Source organism: Ovis canadensis, chromosome 10 (assembly GCF_042477335.2).
Source record: "Ovis canadensis isolate MfBH-ARS-UI-01 breed Bighorn chromosome 10, ARS-UI_OviCan_v2, whole genome shotgun sequence".
Taxonomy (NCBI): Eukaryota; Metazoa; Chordata; class Mammalia; order Artiodactyla; family Bovidae; genus Ovis; species Ovis canadensis.
In genome coordinates, this window is record NC_091254.1 from 43,163,924 (window position 1) to 43,180,093 (window position 16,170).

Genomic DNA, 16,170 nt, shown 5'->3' on the forward strand with positions numbered 1-16,170 from the left:
CTGACCCCAAAGGGTGCTTTTGGTTGTCTGGGGAATAATTTATTAGAAGAGTTGGCCTGTTTAGAATTCTGCCAGCCCCCTTCCCCTTCCTGACCTTTTGGGTCGTAACTTACTGTGGTCTTTTCCAGATGTAGCTTTCATGGAAGAATCCAAGGCTACAGGTACTTCTGATGACATGTAATATCTGTATCAACTATTACCACTTTTTTTCAGTCCACATTGAGACTATCAGCAGCAACAGTTACTCAAGTCCCCAGTATATGAATATCATACTAAGACCTCAGTCCAAGACAGGCATTGCTGGCATGCAAAGCCTTTGAGACTGTTTTCCCTATACAGAATGGGGCATTATGGATCCCAGAATTATGGTCCTTTTCCTACATTATGTTGCATACATATGTAAATATCATCTCAAATTGTGATGCACGTACACATATACATGAATCATTAGCATGAGAGAGAAAAAAATAGTATTTACTGAGTCCAAGAATGTCCAGAACCACCTTCCAAAATGAGGGTCACTGTTACTACTCTGCAGGAAAGGTAAGTGAAGCTGGGAGGAGTTAGGTTGTGACTTGTCCAAGGTCACAAAACTGGTAAGCTCTGAAGCTTGAATTCCACAAGTTTGATATGGGCCTATATTCTTCTTTTTTTAAACAGCTTTACTGAATACAGTTCACATACCATGCAATTCACTCTTATAAAGTATATGACTTGATAGGTTTTAGTATATTTGCAATTGTAAATCTTTCACCACGATCAATGTAGAACCTTTTCATTATCACAGAAGGAAACTTTGCACCCGTGAGCCGGAAGCCCAGCCCGCCCTAAGCACAGTCACCTCCTCCAGCCCAACACAACTAACCTATTTCCCGTCTCTGTGGGTTTGCCTCTCCTGGACATTGGCTATCAGGAATAATGCTTCTGTGAACACTTACATTCAAGATTTTGTGTGGGCTTACATTTTCATTTCTCTTGGATATATACCTAGAATTGGAATTACTGGATTGATGATTGATGATTCTAGATTTAAATATTTGAGGAACTGCCAAACTGTTTTCAAAAGCTGCTTGTCTATTTTACATTCCCACCAGCAGTGTATGAGGGTTACCACTTCTCTACAACCTCACCGACAGGTAACTTGCTGTCATCTGTCTTTCTCCTTATAGCCGTCCTAGCAGATATGAAGTGGATCAACCTCCACTCATAACCCTGGGATTGAAATTCTTTATTAAGATTCCCACTAAATCTAATTCACAGCACCATTAGAAAAAAAAAATCCTTCAGATACTAAAGTTTTATGAAATCTAATACAGTTGTACACTCTGGGAAATCCTTATTAGCAATAATTCTTTAGTACAAAATGGTGAACACTGTGTCACGGACACCTAAACCTATATGGTTTAGTTGATTTTTATAGTAAGTATAAAAAAGATTTCATTACGTAAAATTCTGATGCCTAGAAACGTTAACACTGCCAACTCAATGCTATTGATCTTAAAAAGTAAAAAATAAAGCCATATTTTATTAACAGAATAATATGCAACCAATGAGTGAAAAAAAGAAAAAAAAATCTACAAATAAAATTCCACTGTACACCTACTCCAAAGATGATATGAGTTTAAAAATGAAATTATATGCCTGAAATTCTATTACTAGGTTATGAAACCCCCTTGTCGGGAATGCAGGAAACACAAGAGACATGGGTTCAATCCCTGGTTGGGGAATATCCCCTGGAGGAGGAAATGGCAACCCACTCCAGTATTCTTGTCCCCAAAATCCCATAGATAGAGGAGCCTGGTGGGCTGCAGTCCAAAGGGTTACAGGGAGTTGGACACTCTTAAGCAAATTAGCACATGAATTATTGAGAAAAAAATAGGAGGACTTTAGCGAACAGGTCCTCACCTTTCAGGTCAGTCACTCTGAGGAGGGAAGATGCACAAGTTCCCGCCCAAGACAGTACCTGCATAAACTGAAGAGAGGCCTCAAAGTCCTCCACTGGATACATCTTAATTCGAAAGAACTTCATCCCCATTATCAAGCTGATGATGCTTTGAACAATATATGGGCTCTGCTCTTTGTGCCGTAATTCTTTGAGCTCTGCCATAAATTTCTTCTTTACAGCAGGGAATCTAAGAAGAGGACAGGAGTGATTTGTCAAATGATGGGTAGGAATGTGAGGGAAATGCAGGCTTCCGACATCCAGGAGTGACAGTGCAACTGATGGGGACACGTTCCCAGCAGTTGAAGGACAATGACAGGCATTCTGTAAAAGTCTTGATATTTGGGATTGGTAAGAGTCCAATCTTGTTTCTTCCCTTATTCTACCAGATGCTCAACGTCTCCTTCAAGCTAGGGAGAAGATGCAAGGTTATTTAGAGCCCTTCAAAATGCTCTAGCTCTTAAATTGAGCATGATGAAAAGCTCCATTTCCCCTGGCTTAGCAATTATCTGGGTACTTACAGACCCCAAGGGCCTGAAGTATCCAATTGTGAACAGATGAGCAATAATATATTACAGGAGGCCAGGTATTTCTGACAACAACAGCAAATAATGCCAAGTCATATTTCTACATCCATTTACAAAATTTTCTGTTGTTCTTTCTTTTGCAGTTTTAGGTTAGTGATTATTAAAAAAAATATTTTTAGGTTGAAGGAAAAATCTGGTAATGGGAAAATTCAAATCATTTCTAAATGATGACTAAAGCTGTCTAATACTTGTATGGGATTTTACAACTAAAAAGAGATGATCCCCAAGGAACTTAGGGTATTTATACAGTTTGAAAGTAAAATAATATTAATAACATTAATCACAACATTATCATTAAAAGATTAAAAAAAGAATAGATCCTAAGAGGGTGGAAAAGTAGACTGTCAAAGTGCCGAAGGGTAAAGGAACAGAAACAAGCAAGTTATCCAAGCTATATCTGAGATGGCGGGTTTGACTATTAGTTTAAAAAAAGGAAAAACAAGGTAAGTTTTCTAAGATTCACTGCATTCTGTTTCCTGGGTCTATCACCCTGAGTTTCCACACAGGATCACTTAGGAACAAGACATGACCAGAAAGGGTGATTATGTTTATAAAAGTTGAAGCCCAATTAACAGAATCCCAGAAGTTTGGAACAACAACTCTCAACACCTCAGAGCAGAAATTTTAGGATGTATAAAGTAAATATACAGACATAGTTTCACCAACAGGCAGTACAGGGGGTGTATGTTTGGCAAGTTGGGTGGAAGGGGCCTCATGAGAACTGGCCATTTTCTTGTTCCTGCCTTGAGTGCAGGAACTGTTACATTTGGTAACAGTTTTTTAAAATCATATTTTCTAAACAATTTATGGATTTTTATGTCTGCTGTGTAGAGTAAAAGAATTTTAGGAAGGCAGTGGAGCAGCAAATAAGTAGTGAATGTGTTTCCATTTTCTGAAGAAACAGATCAGAAGATCAATGTGGCAAAGATGAGACTCAAACACAGATCTTCTGATGTGAAATCCAGAAATGTCCACTATTCTGCTGCTGCCTTTGACAGTCATGAGCTGTGAAATGTAGTCCTCACCCTATTTAGGACAGTGTGCAGCTTAACTGGGAAGATAAGACAATGTAGCACTGACCATGAGCCATGTGAATAATAATAATTTCAAAAATAATAATAACCACTACTATTATTTGAGCTATGTTAGCAAGTGCCTGGAAAATCCATGGAAGGAGGAGCCTGATGGGCTGCAGTCCATGGGGTCGCGACTGAGTGACTTCACTTTCACCTTTCACTTTCATGCATTGGAGAAGGAAATGGCAACCCACTCCAGTGTTCTTGCCTGGAGAATCCCAGGGACGGGGGAGCCTGGTGGGCTGCTGTCTATGGGGTTGCACAGTCAGACACGACTGAAGCGACTTAGCAGCAGCAGCAGCAACAAGTGCATGGGACTCTTCCTGGATCTCTCTGGTCCTTCAGGAAGGTGAAATGCCCCAACCCAGATCATTCCTCACACAGATCATATTTCACACTGCCCTTTATGTGAATAATACACCTAAAGGGGCTGGGGGCAGGCACTGGAGAATGAAGGGGCTCTTTTCAGCTGGATAATCAAAGAATACATTAGAGGGGGTTTCTGTTGGGGTGAAGGGTGAGCAGAGCTCTTTAACCAGGGACAGATGAAGGACAGGAAGCAGAAACATCATGGCAAAGACACAGAAGTGACATTTCCAATCAAGATTGTAAAATTTCACAGTTTCAAACTAGACTTTTTAAGAATTCCATTCTATTCTTTTTAATTCAAGCTATTTACAAACACCACAAAAAAATCTATGGTTTTAATTTTGAAATGAGAGACTTTAAAAGGAAAAGGTAACTTTATAGGTTAGAGCTATATGGTTTTAAAGATCACATGATACTTAGAAACCATGCTTTCCTTTTCTAATCCATGACTAAAACAAGGAGAGGTAGGGAAAGGCAGGTTATTTGTATATGTTACTATTTCAATATTCTCACCAGTTAGTCGCTAAATGTCTATTTTTCATTTAAAAATAAATATGGCTATGTTTTACTTTAAAAAGTTCTAAATGACATAAACATGTTATTTTAAAATAAAAATAAATTTTAATAACCATGCTTTTAGTGTTCAATATTCTTTAGTAAATACTGTAACTAAAAAACTATTCAGTCTCCTGCTTTAAAATGTATAGAATGCACAGTATTTATATTATTAAAGTGAGAATATACAATATATACATTAAAATTATATCATATAGAGAAGAATTTTGAAATTATGAATCTTAAAAACAAACACTATTTAAATGAATATATCAGACTTTAATCCCCAAAACTTACCTTAGAAAAATCTAATTTTCACTTTAACTTTGAAAGTGCTAAGACCCTGGGTGAATATCACTTAATAGCAAAAAAATCTCCTCCATTAATGATAGGAATTAAGCACATTATCACTAGTAAGAGTGAAAATAGTATTTCTGCTAAAACTTAAAGACCAAACTAAGCATTAATAACTAAAGTCAGAAAGAAAAAAAGTATTTTTTATATCTTACCACTGGGATCTAGATATAAAATCTAAAATTAGAATTGTTACATTACTCAAGTTTATTTTTTTAAGAAAGATAACCATCCTGTATCAGATAAGCATACATCCTTTTTTTCCCCCCACCGAGAACAAAAGAAGCAGTAATTTTCTAAGGCGACAATAAAGAAATGGTTCTGGTATACTAATGAGAAGAATGCAACATGATAATTTGTAGTATGACACCCATTTAAGACTGTACCATCAATCAATAAAGGTTAACTCTATACTGACCATTTGAGAATTTATCACTGTGATTACTATATATTACTGCAATTACTTCAAGAACCTATTGGTGAAAGCATTTTCTTGTGACTAGAAAGTGCTGGACAATTACCCAAATTGAGGCATTTGTTATAGCCTACTATTGCAGAACTAAGACAAATATTGACATCATGAAAATTGAAAAAGTCACTACTGGCAAGAAACAGTGCCTCAGTGGATCATAAATCTGACCTAATGTGGAAATTCCTACAACCTTCAAATGTTGTTTTAATTATGACATCTCTCAATTCATTCTCAATTGAAAATCGATGTAGCTAAGGAAAGTCCTTCTATAGTAACCGATACTGTTAGGTACAGTTCAGAAAAACTAAGAAAAACACAAGAAGTCATTTTTGGCATATTAAACTTTCCAAATGATTGTATAAGAGTTATGCTGGGATAATTACAAAGGAATATGATGAGACTCTCAGGATTTGACAAAGCAGCCAAAATACATATTAATAAGTCATTTTCCTGATCTTTTCTAGGTATGAGGTAGAGACATATGAGTTAATTTGCCAGATAACTGTAACTTATCCCTTCAAAAAGCCAGTACTTTTATTATTTAATTGTAATAGAAATCTCTCCAAAATGCACTATACATTTTTTTAATGACTCATGAGCCACCATTATTACAATGGGCTATATAATAAAGGTACAATATATATTCTCATGCAAATGCTCCAGGTAACTCTGTTGTTTAGTTCTTATATATGCTTGGGTCAGTTTCTTTCCTCTCTATTGCTGTCAGGTTTTGAGGCTGAAATTTCTCATTGCGTAGGTGTATCCATCTCTCTTTCATCTAATGCAGATGTTTTATGTATTAGAAAAGAATAGGTAGTCAAGATGAACAGACAAACAGGGTTAGATTAAAAAAGTCATGTCAAGGAGTTTTGGGGGTCTGTTTCCTGAGTTATTTCTACTGTTTGGCTAGTTAAAGTTGCTGAATAAGCGCTTTTAAAAAAGTTTTGTTTTTTGATAAATTGAGTGTTTCCATGCTGCTAAGTTAGGAAATTCCATCTCTTGAAGATAAAAATCTTTCTGAGGGTTGCAGTTCACAAAGATCAGGGCATCACTGTTGTTCCAAGCTGGTCTCTTGGCTTGGATTCACATTAAGTTTCTGGCTCACTTGGCCTAACTTAGGCATTCAGGATCTTGCCCGATTTGCCTCTGGGTTGAATAAGATGAAGATGGGTGAACAGGGTGTGACATCACTTTTGGAAGAAGTTTCTTATTGCTAATAGTCTAATACCATTTTGTTCTAGCCTGCTAAATAGTGTTATGGGGCCAGATAAATTTAGCAACGAGAATTTTCCAACTTGTTTCCATGACAGAGTCTGGGACATTTTTAGCTCGGCTGAATTAAGTAAGGTCTATAGTAAGGGGACATTCTAGAATGGAATTTTCCCATTCATGGATGCTATACCGTAACCACCCACTCATGGAATATAGAAAATAAGACTTTTAAAACTGATTAAACTTCTGTATTTCCATACAAATCTTGAAATTATTTGTTCTAGTTCTGTGAAAATGGACTCTGAGGGAGAGGGAGAGGGTGGGATGATTTGGGAGAATGGCATTGAAACATGTATACTATCATGTAAGAAATGAATCGCCAGTCTATGTTCGATGCAGGATACAGGATGCTTGGGGCTGGTGCATGGGGATGATCCAGAGAGATGATATGGGGTGGGAGGTGGGAGGGGGGTTCATGTTTGGGAACTCATATACATCCGTGGCGGATTCATGTCAATGTATGGCAAAAACCAATACAGTATTGTAAAGTAAAATAAAGTAAAAGTAAAAATTAAAAAAAAAAAAAACCTGATAAACTTCTTTGGAAAATTGAGCAGGAAGAAAAGTACTTTGGTTAGGCCATTTCCTTCTTGGATGTGGCAGTCTGGTAGTATCAGGCCTGACTGCCAAGTGAAAAAGGTAATGGAGAAACCAAATTGGAAGAAGACGTGGTACTTGCCTCAGGGAGCTTCTAGTGAGGTTCAGCGATGGGACACACACAGCAAAAATAAACCCTGTTTCTTGTGAGCGCACACACTTCCCCTTTCTGGGAGTAGGGCCGGATGGCACAGACACTCGTGTTCTTATGGTAAAGGATTCTGAGGTTCACTTACTTAGCTTGTGCCAACACGCCAATGACTTCTGCATACAGGTCTGCCACAATGTGCATATTGCCAGTGTTAGGACCAAGGTACCTAGACAAGATCCAATCAGACAGGTGAGGAATCCCCCTGGTCATCTGAAAAGAGCAAACTCGATTTCATTTTAAGCACCCGACTTCTTCAAAATTTGAAGGAAAGAAATTACTTTACCCTTCTTTGTACTTAAAGTGCTTGAAAGCCAAGTTAATAACATCATGTATTAAACTGTCTATTACAGGATGAAGTGGAATCTGGAAAAGAGAAAAAAAAAGATGGTTCTTAGCTTGGAAGGGAATATTAAAGATCAAATCAATAAGAGTACTTCCAATGGACTATAGACAGCCTTTAGCCATCAAGCAATATAGTTCATGTGACATGGTATTTGAAATTCATGAACAATTTAATAAACTTAGACCTCAAAAATATAAGTTGCTATCAGATAAATAAACCTTATCTAAAGGTAACATTAAATTGATGACCTACCTGTTTCAAAACTTCTATTAATACTAAAGAAAAAATAAAATCAATGGCGAGGTCCCGTCTTTCCATTAAATAATCTCGCTGCTGTTCATCACTGTAAAAATTTACAAAATTCACATTAAATAGGGACTAAAGACATTCTCCAAGTGATATAATTCATCAAAAATCTAGGATTCATCCCCAATGGACTGCAAATCAATTTTGTTATGACAAGACTACAGTGATAAATACACACTGAAGTTATTCCTATAATAAGTGTGGTGTGATGGACACACTGTGGATTAGAGTATCTGACATCATATTTTAAATGTTCAACCAAGTCAACTTGAGCCACTATTTGGGAACCTACAATTTCCTCTTGTGGACTTTCTTAAGGCACCTTTCAATCTAGGAATCCTGTCATCTTGAAGATGGAAACAAACATGACCCAGGGCTCCCAGGCTAGAGGTAGACACTTAGAGGATCTTGTGAAAAGATCAAAACAATGGAAAGAAATAGTAGGTTACCAATGGGAGTAGGACTGTAGCAGGTCGACAAGAATCAGTATTAAATTTTGTTCCCCCTGCCTTCCCAGACCTTTCTCTTGACCTTTTGCCACTTGAGATTAATGAGAGGAAGAAAGAAGATGTCAAGGGGTGGTGGAAGAGAGAAAGATTAAAGAGCAGATGGACGAAGAGATAGAAGGGGCAAAGGAGAGTCATCTGAACTCATCAAAAGTTAGGGAGCAGAATAAGCACGGTCAGGAAGTGTGAGTTTTTACCTCCCTCCCTTCATTTCCTGCTTCTCTAATGAACTGACTGAGGGCTAATTTGGAACTGAACGAATGAAGTGACTGCCAAGCTCCTTAGCAAAGAACAGTGGCTAAGAGGGTTGGTTTTTGGTGTGGAACAGTCCTGGGTGAAAATTATGGCTCTTCCACTTACCAGTAATATTTCCATTTACAAAATGGAAATAATAGGAGTCATTATAGTAAGGTTTGCTTGAGTATTAAATCGTGTAAGTATTTAGTAGAGTCTCCCAAACACACAACTGATCAGTACTTGTATATTAAATAAAATTCATGAGAAAGGATGATGGAATTCGGATTTGTCAGGCAGATATTTTCAAAATACTTTTAAATACGGAATGTTTTTCTCTTCAGTCCAGAGAGAATGAGAAGAAAGCATATAAAAGATAAAAAAAAAAAAAAGAACTTTGGAGGAGTTCTGCAGCCTTGAAAGCATCCAGTTAAGCCTGGTAGGTGACAGAGCAGGTCAACAAAGGAAGCTGCAGCTTTAACTTGCAAGGGGAAATGTATGAACCGGGTAGGAGCTCATTCCTCAGGATCATTAACAAACAGTCCTGCCAGGAGGGAGAGCGATGGACCAAATCATCTACCTGGAGCCCTTCAAGACCCACCAGAATTAGAAAGTGCTGCTGCCAGATGAAGGGAGGAGAGGAAAACATACGGAGTTACGTTAAACAGAGGGCGTCTGCAAGTCTGACCTAGAGGTTACATCATGGAGAAGAGAAACAAGAAGTCCGTAGGCCAAAGGGAAGGCAAACTCTCAGAGATGGCCAGCAGACGTGGAGAGGGGAGGGCTACTGGGGTCTTCAAAAGGGGCCTGAGGACCTTGAGAAAGTAGCAAAACAAAAAAAATTGGGGGGTAGAAAGAAATTAAACTCCTGCTTCGATTTTATTTGATCAGTCAATTTATGCTTTCAAATAAAAGGAAGACATATACGTTTCCAATAATGAATTTACATTGTTGCTGGTTTGAGGTCTCTCTGCCAGGAGCCAGAGGCATCTGACAAATTTATTTGGCAGTCAAAATGTTGATATTATACTAATCTTAGAAATCATACACAATCTTAGAGATCATAACCCAAATACACCTCCATCACATTTGACTGTTTTCAGTTGCTTATGCTTCTTCCTAAAGTTCTTCTTTTCTTGTTTCTAATAAGAAAAACCCCAATGTTAGCTACCTCAATGTTAGCTATCTCATTGTAGAGACCCTCATTCTTTTGGTTTTCTCCAAAACACATTCTCTCTCTTATTTTAAGCTTCCAATTGCTAACTAAAATGCAACTGAATTGAACTTTACTGTACCAATTCTGTATTTGATCTTGGCAATTACTCTGATCTCCTGGAAATAATCAGTAACACAATCTAAAAACCACTTATTTTCAATCCATACAGAAATCAGTTTATGAAAAATCTAATTTTAGTAACTCAATTCTGAAAAAAACCTAAAACTAACTGAATTAAGCTCATTCAAACTGTCCCACTTTCCACCCCCAGAAAGTTTTAGTATCTATTAATAAGCTGCCATGTTATATGGGGAAAATACTAAATTAATAAGTGGATGAACTTATTAATCATACAGACTGAATCATTTTCAGACACAGAATTGAAATTCTACCTTTAAATTTGATACATTAAAAAGTATTTATGAGAAACTGCTAACTGGTATGGGTTTCTTTTTAGGGTAGTAAAAATATTCTTGAATGAGACGATGAGATGGCTATACAACCTTGTGAATAAACTAAAAGCACTGACTCACACACTTTAAAAGGATGGTTTTATAGTACATGAATTATCTCCATTAAAAAAATCCTTCTTCAACTAGAATAATTATTCAATACACAAAAGTTATTAATCTCTCCTCCAAACAAAATAAGTAAATAAATCTTGCATAAAACTCAAGCATATTGCATAATGAAATTACAAATTCAGACGACATATAATTTGGTAAGATAACAGGTCTTCAATTTCAAGAGAAGTTTACATATTTTTAAGCACTGGAATGTCAAGAAACATGAGAGGGATAAATCACTCACAAGTAGTAGTTAATATCTGATTTTCTGAGTGATTAATCTCCATTATATTGTCTTTAAAAGCATTAAAAAATGTATAATCCATTTGGAGAAATCTGCGCTTTTAAAACAATCTCTCATTTTTTTAAAGAAAGGTAAATGTATTAAACTTTCTTATTTGCTACCTTGCTTTATTAGGTTGATTTCAAACACACAAAATTATACCTATTTACTTAGAACTCTGGGGGACATACATTCATTGGACAGCTCAACCAAGTGTCTTAAGTTTTATGGCTGAATAGCACAAGTAGCGGCAAGTTCTACTTTTCAAATCCACAAGAGAAGGGAACCACAGAACAATCAGGCAAATCTCAGCCAGAAGGGAAGCTAGAGATGGGGTGATCTGACTTCCCACTTTTGCCCATGAAGAGGCTGAGGTTCAGACAGGTGGAGAGTTGCCCAGACTCTCATGGCTCACTGGTGGCAGTTCTGGGATTATCCCTGATGTCCAATCCACTGACCTTCCCACTGCAGTACCCTGGGCACCCCAGGTTACAAAGTGAATCCGAATATCTAGGGAATGTCCTGCAGGGCCTGCTTCAGGCTTTCTGCCTTTAACTGTGCACCAGAGGAGAGAGAGCCCAGGAGAGAAGCAGGCAAGAGGGTTACCTGGGGTCTTTGACACCTTGCCCCCACCACTGGCAAAATAAAGTCATGGAACCATTTCAACCTGTGGCGGCTCACAGCAACTAACATTCCGAAGGTGCCACCTGCTAGAAAAGGGGCCCTGCAGCCTAGGCTCAAGTGTAAAGAGGTCAGAAGGTCTACTGGCACTCCCAACTCCCACTCAGATTGGTTTCTTAGGAAAAAATAAAGAGAAAGAAAAAGAATAATCCTCATAATCCTTATATAAAAGAAATGTACCTTTTGGATTTATTGCTGGTTCTTGGTCTGTACTCATGTGATTCATCCTCAATGCCATTTTGCCTTTTATACCAGTCAAATAATGTACGTAGAATGGAAGGCAGGCAGTATTCAGAAAGGGAGCTCATTGAACTGATGACCTACAGAGAAAAGCAGGTGATTAAAAAACTTGCGTGGCACTGCCAATTACTGAGAAACTTTTCATTTCACAAATAACTCCAAACCATAGGCACTACAAAATATTCTTACTCATCACACTCCTCTCCTTAATAATCTTTTTAGTACATGCATTCCCAAGAACCCAAGTTTCTTACTGTTGACAGATGTTCTTCATACAATAGTAACTTTGTAGCTTAAGAAAGTTAATTACTTTGACTCCCTTTCATTCTAGAAATCAGATGTTAATTGCATGGACTGCAAAGAAATTATTTTCCCATACCATCTAAGAAGTACAGTGCCTTGTACTTCTTAGATCCTCAAAAATGCTTGTTATACAAATACATACATTAATTAATATAATTATACTAATGGCTTAGGTGAAATAAACAAGTCTACCCCCCAAATAACCTAAGCAGTAATACAATATATGGTTTTCTGCCAATAATCAATCATATACAATGTGAAGTATGCCTCAAATTAGACTCAATAAGTAAGTAGCAATAACATACCCTGTGTTAAAGGCAAACATCTCCCCTCTTCTTCAAAAAACAAACATGCTTTTGATAGATGAGTTATTCTACTTTCCTTATTTTGGAAAGATTCCTAATCTTTTACTAAATATCATCCCCAAAATGAGACTCAATCCATATCTCACATGCAAAAATGATATCAAAATGGATCATACACCTGAGTATAACATCTAAAACTATAAAACTTCTGAAGAAAATATAGGAGAAAATCCTTGCCACTTTAGGGTAGGCAAGGATTTCTTAGGGACCAAACCAAAAGCAGAGTTCATGAGAATTTGACCTACTGAAAATCACCAAAATCAAAAGTTTATGCTTTTAGAGGGATATTGTTAAGTGATGAAAGGACCAGCCATAGACTGGGAGAAAATATTTGCAAAACATCTCTCTGATGAAGACCTTATAACTGGAACATGTCAAACTACAATGAGTTAGGTCTTAACTACTTAATTAACAAACAGTACAGGCAAATCATAAAACCTAGTGCTGATGAGACAGTGATAAGAAGAACATGTTCATACACTACAGATAAAAGAAAAAAACTGGCATAAAATCTGGAAGGCAATTTGGAAATACCTATCAAGAACCTAATAAAATCTTCCTTAATAAGTCTACTCTTAGGCATTTCTCTCAAGAACATAATTAGAGATGAGTAAAAATGTTTATGACAGCCTTACTTAAAACAAAAAAAAATGGAAACAAATGTCCAACTATACGTGTAAATACCTTCATCCAATGTAGAATTTGATGTAGACTCTCTATGAAACCATTTACAATCTTGCTTCAGAAACACTTCATGTTGTAAAATGCTCAGGATATGTTAAGTGAAAAAAGAGTGAAAGAACCTATATAAGTATAGGGCTTCCCTGGTGGCTCAAACAGTAAAGAATCCACCTGCCAATGCAGGAGACCTGGGCTTGATCCCTGGGTGGGAAGATCCCCCGGAAAAGAGAGCGGTGACACACTGCAGTATTCTTGCTGGGAAATACAATGGACAGAGGAGCCTGGTGGGCTACAGTATATGGGGTCACAGAGTCAGCCATGACTGAGCAACCAACACTTTCACTTTTCTTTCATTGTATAAAAGTGCAGGCATAGAGCATAAGACCAGGAGGTAATATACTAACATATTAAGAGTGCATATTAAAATCAGGAGTTCTCAGGAGAGAGATCACCGGAGAAAGAGGATGGATGGGAGTTTAAGAGAAATGAAGGTAGGATTTTATCTGGACCTTTTAAAAAAAAGGATAGAAATTTAAAAGGATAGTCAAAAAAGAAACTAAGCAAGGAGCCTAAGCAGGAAACCCTATGGTTGTGAAGGTGCAATATAGTTGTTTGTTGATAATGATTATATGATTAATGAGGGTTTTGAAGGAACTGAAAGAAGAAAATATCTGACTAGTGTAGGGATTCTGGCACACCAGAGTGAAGGGAAACAAAGTTGATGATTTTAAGTTGGAACTAAATCAAAAAAGGTACTTGAAAGTGAAAATGAGTCGTGTCTGAGTCTTTGCAACCCCATGGACTGTAGCCTACCAGGCTCCTCTGTCTATGGGATTTTCCAGGCAGGAATACTGGAGTGGGCTGCCATTTCCTTCTCCAGGAGACCTTTCTGACCCAGGGATTGAACCCAGATCTTCCACAATGTAGGCAGACACTTTACCGTCTGAGCTATCAGGGAAGTCCAAAAAAGGTACTTAATGCCAGTCTGAAAAATTTTTGTTTTCTTCTCTAGAAAGTGAGAAGCTCCGAAAAGTTGCTGAGTACAATACTCAGCTCATAAAAATGGTGTTTGGGGAGGTTTAATCTAGCAGTGGCGTGCAGGCTGGACCAAAGGCGGTTAAGAGAACACACACACACACACACACAACACACCACACACACACACACACACATACACACACACACCTTGAATAGAATAAGGATAATCCTGCAACAGGGGAGGTTTAATCTAGCAGTGGCGTGCAGGCTGGACCAAAGGCGGTTAAGAGAACACACACACACACAACACACAACACACACAACACACACACACACACACACCTTGAATAGAATAAGGATAATCCTGCAACAGCCCCAGGCACACAATGCTCAGGGCCTGAGCTGGGGAGGTGGCAGCAGAAATGGAAAACCTTAGTTAACCTAAAATATTTCCGTAGTTAAGCAGGCGAGACTTAACTTCTTTTATAAAGCAGGCAACTGGAGCAATGGAAGATCAATGCTTCATGTCACCAAGACTTTCCACTATCACCTTTAAAGCAAGCCCTAAGACTGAACAAGGCAATGATGCTGTATTTCTCAGACCCTATTTCTTGACAGCTTATTTCATGCTCTCTCTCTTATATGTATATAATTCAACATTGTACATTATCTTTAGTTATGGGTTAATATAATAATATTAAAAAAATAGGCTATTGCTTTCAGCCTACCTGGTGAACCTAGTCACTCACTCTTATAGGTTTTTGTAATTTTAAAATATCTAGATTTTTTTGGTTTTTTTTTGTTTTTTAAAAGAACTATCCGCTACCCCCGCCCTCCAATACTGCAACAGTCACAGGCATAACAAATGTTCCTGCTCTTCCTGTGGATAAAACAGCAGAAAATTTTTGGAGGAAAGCCAACTACAGTGTGTCAAGGGGTTCGTTTACTTGTTTTCTCTAAAGTAACCCGAGCATCAGAAGGATATTTTTGCCAAGTCACCACCATCTAAAATATTTTGAATTGATAAACGAATTGGCTTTCCCTAGTGGCTCTGTGGTAAAGAATCTGCCTACAATGCAGGAGACCAGGGTTTTGATATCTGGGTCGGGAAGATCCCCTGGAGAAGGAAATGGCAACCCATTCCAGTATTCTTACCTAGAAAATCCTATGGACAGGGGAGCCTGGTGGGCTACAGTCCACGGGGTCGCAAAAGAGTTGGACATGGCTTAGCAACTAAATGACAATAAAAACGGAGGGAGTTCCTCCCACAGGGGTAAAGGGTTCAGAATTCAGAGTCCCTGACCATGGGGTAATTCAATCTTAATTACTGAATCTGTAATAAAATCTTAAAGTAGCTACCATTATATTTCAATAATTTAAGAATACTTGTGCAAATCTGGATGAGATGCTAAGGAGACATGATAACTAAATGGAATGTGGCATCCTCAATGGTAACCTGGAACAGAAGACACACATTAGGGAAAAACAGATGAAATACAGAGTTTAGTCCATAATATTGTACTGATGCTGGGTTTCTTAGCTGTGATAAATATACCTTGATAATGTAAGAGGTTAATAGCAAAAACTGGGTGTGGCATATATGACCACCTTCTGTACTACCTTTGCAACTTTTCTGTAAACCCAAAACTACTCTAAAATTAAACACTGATTTAAAAAAAACATTGGGTGGGATATGCACAAGCTCCTTTACTTACTTCAGACCCATCAAGGTGATAGAAACCTGTGTCTGACTCTTAGAGCTCTCCAGGTAGAGCATTCAGCTACTTCACTTAGGTGTACCCACAATCCTCTGGAGAAGGGAATGGCTAACCACTCCAGTATTCTTGCCCGGAGAATCCCGTGAACAGAGGAGCCTGGCGGGCTACAGTCCATGGGGTCACAGAGTCGGACACAACTGAATGACTAACACGTTCCCCTTAGAGAATGTCAATACTGTTCTTCAAACCTCGACTGTAATAATTTTTTCTATGCCTGAAAAAAGCCTTCCTAAAGGCATTCTTGGTATTATATCTGTTGAGCATACTTTCCATGGCAACTACACTGAGACCGTCTTAGAAGAGATGAAAGGTCAG

At 37.8% G+C, this 16,170-nt stretch overlaps 1 protein-coding gene across 5 annotated transcripts in view; it reads right to left on the minus strand.

Moving 5' to 3' along the window:
* The window catches only part of FRY (FRY microtubule binding protein), a 438,786-nt gene that overhangs the window by 149,902 nt on the left and 272,714 nt on the right, over positions 1-16,170 (minus strand). For all 5 annotated transcript variants that reach the window (XM_069601592.1, XM_069601589.1, XM_069601588.1 and 2 more), the window contains 5 exons: positions 11,691-11,830; positions 7,971-8,061; positions 7,659-7,738; positions 7,461-7,541; positions 1,964-2,132 (listed from right to left, as the gene is read on the minus strand). In XM_069601592.1, the coding sequence (XP_069457693.1) occupies positions 1,964-2,132; positions 7,461-7,541; positions 7,659-7,738; positions 7,971-8,061; positions 11,691-11,830 (561 nt within the window). The remainder of the gene's footprint in view (positions 1-1,963; positions 2,133-7,460; positions 7,542-7,658; positions 7,739-7,970; positions 8,062-11,690; positions 11,831-16,170) is intronic.